Below are 6,313 nucleotides of genomic sequence, written 5' to 3' on the forward strand. Positions count from 1 at the left end.
CAGTAACACTTACATGTGATCCTTCACTCTAATGGGAGTTGACGTGCGCAAATCGTATATGAATACCTGCAGATATGGAACAACACAATTAGCAATACATAGCTATACACCCAAATTGACTTACCATTGTACAAAACAATGAAATAAAGCATCAAACCTTTCCCGCACTACTCCCGACAGCTACTTGAAGACCTTCACTGTTATCAAACTCTATAGCAGTAACCTCCTAATAGTTAATGAAAAGCACAAGATTATTATAAAGATCGATGCAATTTTCTTCAATCACGTCTAAGCTAAGAAAGTCTGTTTATATGGAACAGCAATTAGGAAGACTCACCGCCGCAGCATCACCACCATGCGAAACCGCGTTAATTCTAGCAGCAGATGATTTAGTTCTCGTATCAAAAAATTCCACGGCACCATCTTCACCACCACAAGCGACTAATCCATGGAGGGTGCTGGAAAGTAATAGAGCTCAAACATAAGCAATAATACTATAGAACACCACAACTGAATCTTCTCTTAGATCAAATCAAGAAAAATTATAAAAGAAATGACATTTAAGTATACAGACCTTCGAGAAACAACATTAAGCGCTGGGGATTGAGTACTGAGAGGAGAGAGAAACCTTCCCTAAAGATAAAGACGGCAAAACCCACAAAGTCATTCACCAACAAAGACTGATGTAAGTCACAGGACTAAAAAAACAACAATAAATTCATTGAAAAGTACCTGCTCCAAATTGATTCTGTATAGATCAGGTGAGGAAGCAGCACAAAGCAGATCACAAGACCAAGGATCATATGTCATATCTCTCCCCATCCTGCAGATATATATGTGATTTAGACCAATGTCTCAGCAAAAACAAAATCAGCAAATATATAATCTCATATACACAACAAAGCTAGAATTACCTTGGAATCCGTAAACTGTGGTGTTTCCCGTACTTGGCATGTAGATAAATAGAACGATCAGCACATAAGAAGGCAAGCTTCGAGAAGTCATCATCCAATATCTGTAAGAGCCAACATAGACATTACTGAACCAGAAGAAAAGAAAGGCTAATAAAGCAAAAACTGNAAAAAAAAAAAAAAAAAAAAAAAAGGAGGAAACTTTTAGAAATAGGGTTTACGCAGGGATTTAACGATTCAGAGCCACGAGATAAAGCTCTCCGAAAGGAACTTACGGGGGTTTTTGCGGAGAGCTCGTTGCTTCTTAGGATTAAGCCATGTCGCANACCTGTGGTGGATATATCCCTGATTCAACAAAACAAAATCAGTGAAAAGGCACACGAGAATACATCTGTTTTTTTTCTTTCTGTTCAATAGCATCCAATTCCAAGTTACAACAAAATTTTNATGGAGGTCGACTTCAGTCTGTCTCCATAAGACGTCATCTTCAAAACTAAGTTAACAAAAAGAAGAGTGAAACCTCAATCCTCTCCGCTTCGCTTCTTTCTCTTGACGGCGAGTTGCAGAGAAACCCCAATTGTAAAATTAATAATGGAAAGAACCACCACTTGTTGTTGTTATTACACAAGGCGGTCGTGCTCCGGCAGAACAACTAAAGTCGACGACGGTCGTACACAAATTATTAGGTTTTCTGGTTTCTTTTTCGTTATTGGGCCTCTTAAACCCTAAATAGGCCTAAATTTAATTTAAATGGGCCGTAAACAACTATATGAAACTTAAAAAATAAAAACAATAAGGGGGCAAAACTCAAATTAGGGTTTATCAAAGATTCAGTCGCCTGCTCACTTCAATTTCTTCGCAAGCTCAAGAGTTCTCGGTAAGCGATGGTTTTTTTTTTTTTTTCTCTTAAGTGAGCTGTTAAGTCATCAAAGGGTTCGGTTTGATGTATAAATTAAGCTCTATTGAACTGTGTTTGTTTGCGTTGATTCTCTCTGTAGTGTTTATTAAGCGATAGCCCTGAAGAAATTTGATTACTTTGTGTATCTATTCATATTCACCGGTGTATATTCGTGTTTTATGTAAAAAAGATTAGTACTTTAGCGTCTGATGCTAATAGCTCTGCGGTGTTGTGATTGACTTTGATTTTTGTGTAGTAGTAGTTTTGAAGGAAGATGGTGAGGCCGTATGGGATTAAAGTGAACAAGAGAAAGGAGAGAACAGAGATGTATGATAAGGAAGAAGATGAAGAAGAGGAGCAACCAAAGTTTGAGCAAAAGAAAAAGGCAGGTGAGAGTTCGAAGAAGGCTAAGAAAGCAAACGCTTCAATAGCAGAGGAAGATAATGAAGAGAATGAAATAACTGAGGAAGAAGAAGAAGAAGCAGCAACAGCAGAGGATATTGTTGGAGGGATACCTATTGTCCTTAAGGATCGTAGCACGGACAAGCCCGGAGTTGTTTTTGTGCTTGAGAAGGCCTCTCTTGAAGTTGCCAAAGTTGGAAAGGTAAGTAATTTGCTGGAAATGTTTGCATTACACTAAGCCATAGGTTTTGTTTATGGTACTTATACTAATATATATGTGATTCTTGTGTGCAGACTTACCAGCTACTAAACTCGGATGATCATGCTCATTTCTTGATGAAAAATAACAGAAATCCAGCTGACTACCGCCCAGATATCACTCATCAGGTCAGGGTCTTTAATCTTTTAAGTCATATCTAGGTAGCTTATATCAAATTGTGACTCATCTTTAGTGAATCACCACCCTCTTCTTCAGGCCCTTCTTATGATTCTGGATAGTCCAGTTAATAAGGCTGGGAGGTTGAAAGCAGTATATGTTAGAACAGAAAAAGGTGTCCTTTTTGAAGTTAAGCCGCATGTTCGTATACCAAGAACCTTCAAACGATTTGCCGGAATCATGTGTAAGCTGTCTGATTTTAATCTCGTCCTTGGCCATTTTTTTGTTGCTCTTTAACCTTGTCAGTTTCTCTTGTTACTTATCCAGTTTGTTGGTCTTGCAGTGCAATTGCTACAAAAGCTGAGCATTACTGCAGTTGGCAACCGTGAGAAACTTTTACGGTGTATCAAGAACCCTGTCGAAATTCATCTACCGGTTAACTCCCGTAAAATAGGTAAGAAAAAGCTTTTAGTTTCATCCTAAACCTTGTAATTTATCGACAATGTGTGAGCTAAAAGTAAGGAATTGTCTCTTATCTTATATAATCAGGCTTCTCACACAGCTCTGAAAAGCTCGTCAATATGCAGAAACACCTAACTACTGTCTGTAATGATACAGACACAGTTTTTGTGGTTAGTGACCTCCAAATGTTTCTCTCACCTTTTCACAGTGTCCATTTCATTTGTAGGCTTTTAAGCTTTCAGCTTCCATATAGCCATATTCAAACCCATTCCTTATTTGCTTTTAACCATTTCATTTTAGGTCGGCGCAATGGCACACGGGAAAATAGATTGTGACTATATCGATGATTTTGTGTCGAGTAAGTCTCACAACCCATCCTTTTGTTAATGAGAAAAGAGCTTTATGAAAAATGTTGGAAACAAATAATCTGAAAGAGATTTCTTGATTGTTGCAGTTTCAGGGTATCCATTGAGCGCAGCCTACTGTATCTCAAGGATCTGCGAGGCATTATCAACAAATTGGAATATTATATAAAAAGATATTACTAGCCTGCAATATAAGCTATTTCGTTTTCTTCCCTACTGTTCTGATCTGATACAGGAACTATACAGGAACTACTTTTTAAGTTATGTTGATATACATTGTTCATCTATTTATAACTTTTCGTTAGGAAATTGTGATTCCACTATTTTACTCAAACGTAGTTTTAACACACAAAATCTTGTGATTAGTATTCAAAACACACAAAATCAAGGAAGAGACGCATACAATATATAATAAAAATTTGATTAGTACAATATATGTTGTCCAGAATGATTGGATATTATTGGTACAGTCCACGGGCCGAGAAGGTAACTAATCGTTTTGTTTGCGTCGTCACTTATTATGTAGTTGGTTCATCATACTAGAACATCATGTGCCAGTCTTGTCCTCCACTCATTCAATGGACTATTCTAAAAGAAAAGTGACAAATATGACGAATTTTTTATTAAAAAAAAGTTGTTAAACACTGTATTTTGATAATTCCGAACAATCGAAAAAGAAATTTTTTAAAATATCAGGATGGCTACATTCATAGAGGTCAAGCCCATAAATAATGTAAAAAAAAACTAAAAATCATTATCCTGTTTGCCCATCACTATCTCAAAAATGTAATCAAAAGAATCACACGCCCTAGTTTTGTTTTTGTTCATTTAAGCTAATTAGGTCTTTCAAATTTCTTTTTATACAAGTTATTATTTAACTTTCGTTAGACATACTTTTTATTATTCAAATTTTATTTCTTCTACTTTATTATTGTAATAATAACCAATCGATCGCACTTACGACGTATCTTTTTATCGTGATTTGTTTTTAAAAAGGAATGCATGTGATTGGATCTGCCATATGAAGTATTTTAATTTACAAAACGTCAAAAGCATATCTATTACTTGTCAATGCTATCTTGATTAGTCAGAATTCTGTAATGCATATTAGTTGTCAATATTTTGTCTTTAAAAATAAAAATAAAAAATCATGCAAAATAAACGAATATCTAGTTGTGAGGCTGGTGAAGATCCCTCAAAGAATCATTATCCAATCTCCACCAAAAAAAGTACACGTATGCTCTACGGTGTTTAATAGTACAGTGTTATCTGTAATCTTTTGTTATCATATTAATGTAGTAACGGAGTCCATTCAATCAACGCACGGCTTATAGAAGGAGATAACTAGACAGATTTTGCTTTCTCTTTGCTCAAAGGTTAGGTAGGTTCACTCTTTAGATTATTTTAGTGTATTATTACTTCAGCTTCATGTTTGATTGTTTCAGTAAAAATGGAGTTTAATAATTCTCGTCAACCCCCAATTCTAGTCATGAGACTCACGACAACAAATTTTATTTTCATACCACACGGACAAGTAGAAGTCCCACCAACACTAAAAGAATTTGCAAAATCATATAGCTCTATTCAAAAAAGTTCAACAAATCACACAACTAAGTGACTCTTTTTTATTTCATCCTTGGCGTGTTAATTAGGTTACCTCATTTGCGATCATAGACCGATGTATTCATAACCCAAACGGCCGGCCAATACACAGACCCGAACCATAACGTTCCATCTTCTCTCTCATAAGCCTCACTAACATACTTCATCGTCTTCCCTTCACTGTCCTCAAGCATGTGAAGTACCTCCCCGGTCTCTCCAGAGAGTTTCATAACTATTCCATGAGGTTTTCCTCCGTTCATGAGATGAATCACAGTCTCCATCTTCAATATCTTCATCACAGTCTTCCCGATCAAGGAGTGACTAAGAAACAAACGAGTGAAGAAATTGTATTTGCAATGTAATGCGACCCAGAAATCTCCCGAAGGTGTACGCCTGATATTGTCCGGAAGACCTGGAACCCTTGCGAAAACTTCGCTAGTCCCGGCTTTAGGACCTTTGACCCATAATCTATGGAGAATGCTTGTACCACCTTCGCAGATGACTACAAACGATCCGTCTTTGCTTGCAGCTAAACCATTTGGTAAATGAAGTTTGTCCATTATAACTTTGGCCTCTTTCTTCTTTATGTCGTATCTAACTACTCTTCCCACCTTGTCACCAGATATAGACACGTAGAATACTTCCCTATCCAACAATACAAACATAACACACTTATAAGTTAATTCCACAAATTTATAAATAATTTTGTACGCGCATGATATAACATATGAGCGTCATCGGTATTCTACGGTATGACACGAAAGAGTATAATGACTAGACAGGTTTACAAATTTAATTAAACTACCATCACATTCGTATTCCATGACACGTTTTACATGTATTCATTTTTTTAACATTGCTTTATTCAATTACGCGATTCTACAAAACTAATACTAGTCACGTTAATCGTTCCGCCACTCTACTCCATATAAACCATTTGTCACGATTTCATCAATAATAGAAAATATATACCGCAATTGTAAATAAGGGAAAATAGCTTCTTCGTTTTTTATATAATGATTATTAAAAATGTTAATTACCCGAAATGGTATTGATCGCTGCTATCATTGAAGTAGTAGATACCATCCTCTTCATCTATATCCCCTTGGTTCGCAAACGTTACGTTACGACCTTCGACATCACCAAGAAGTAACTCGGCCAAGCCTCCCTCTGGTCCAACCCTCATGAGCCCAAAGTAACCATCACATATGTATAAATCTCCTGTTTTCCTATCAAAGGTAAGTCCCAATGGTCTCCCACAACTTGGTACTACTGCATCCCTCGTACAATTATTTCT

The 6,313-nt window shown here is 36.5% G+C and overlaps 3 protein-coding genes across 4 annotated transcripts in view; 1 reads left to right on the top strand and 2 right to left on the bottom strand.

Annotated features, from left to right (window-relative positions):
• LOC104699174 (nucleolar protein 10-like) overlaps positions 1 to 1,036 on the bottom strand; it is a gene marked incomplete at its 5' end in the record, with an annotated part of 5,130 nt that extends 4,094 nt beyond the window's left edge. Inside the window, 6 exons of the mRNA XM_010414508.2 lie at positions 14 to 66; positions 158 to 226; positions 338 to 458; positions 575 to 633; positions 733 to 823; positions 915 to 1,036. Coding sequence (XP_010412810.2) covers positions 14 to 66; positions 158 to 226; positions 338 to 458; positions 575 to 633; positions 733 to 823; positions 915 to 1,036 — 515 coding nt within the window. The remainder of the gene's footprint in view (positions 1 to 13; positions 67 to 157; positions 227 to 337; positions 459 to 574; positions 634 to 732; positions 824 to 914) is intronic.
• LOC109124664 (ribosomal RNA small subunit methyltransferase NEP1-like) lies at positions 1,708 to 3,710 on the top strand. 2 transcript variants are annotated; one of them, XM_010518000.2, is made up of 8 exons: positions 1,708 to 1,788; positions 2,066 to 2,413; positions 2,506 to 2,598; positions 2,687 to 2,831; positions 2,931 to 3,041; positions 3,137 to 3,219; positions 3,350 to 3,407; positions 3,504 to 3,710. In XM_010518000.2, the coding sequence occupies exons 2-8, from the start codon at positions 2,084 to 2,086 to the stop codon at positions 3,581 to 3,583; spliced, it is 900 nt and encodes a 299-aa protein (XP_010516302.1). In that variant the 5' UTR covers positions 1,708 to 1,788; positions 2,066 to 2,083; the 3' UTR covers positions 3,584 to 3,710. The 2 variants fall into 2 exon arrangements, with proteins under 2 accessions (XP_010516302.1, XP_019102399.1); XM_019246854.1 differs by having other exon boundaries at positions 1,712 to 1,788; positions 2,069 to 2,413.
• Positions 4,854 to 6,313, bottom strand: part of LOC104791989 (protein STRICTOSIDINE SYNTHASE-LIKE 8-like) — an 8,907-nt gene continuing 7,447 nt past the window's right edge. Inside the window, exons 2-3 of the mRNA XM_010518001.2 lie at positions 6,057 to 6,311; positions 4,854 to 5,661 (exon numbers count right to left, since the gene is read on the bottom strand). Of these exons, the coding sequence (XP_010516303.1) occupies positions 5,073 to 5,661; positions 6,057 to 6,311 (844 nt within the window). The 3' untranslated portion in view covers positions 4,854 to 5,072. The remainder of the gene's footprint in view (positions 5,662 to 6,056; positions 6,312 to 6,313) is intronic.

Source organism: Camelina sativa, chromosome 6, assembly GCF_000633955.1.
Source record: "Camelina sativa cultivar DH55 chromosome 6, Cs, whole genome shotgun sequence".
Taxonomy (NCBI): Eukaryota; Viridiplantae; Streptophyta; class Magnoliopsida; order Brassicales; family Brassicaceae; genus Camelina; species Camelina sativa.

What these genes read in the sequence shown, in the direction of transcription:
- LOC109124664 (XM_010518000.2), top strand. Translation starts at nt 2,084, where the DNA reads ATGGTGAGGCCGTATGGGATTAAAGTGAACAAGAGAAAGGAGAGAACA. An exon ending in AAGTTGCCAAAGTTGGAAAG is followed by an intron (nt 2,414 to 2,505) that starts GTAAGTAATTTG and finishes TCTTGTGTGCAG; the next exon opens with ACTTACCAGCTACTAAACTC. An exon ending in TATCGATGATTTTGTGTCGA is followed by an intron (nt 3,408 to 3,503) that starts GTAAGTCTCACA and finishes TGATTGTTGCAG; the next exon opens with TTTCAGGGTATCCATTGAGC.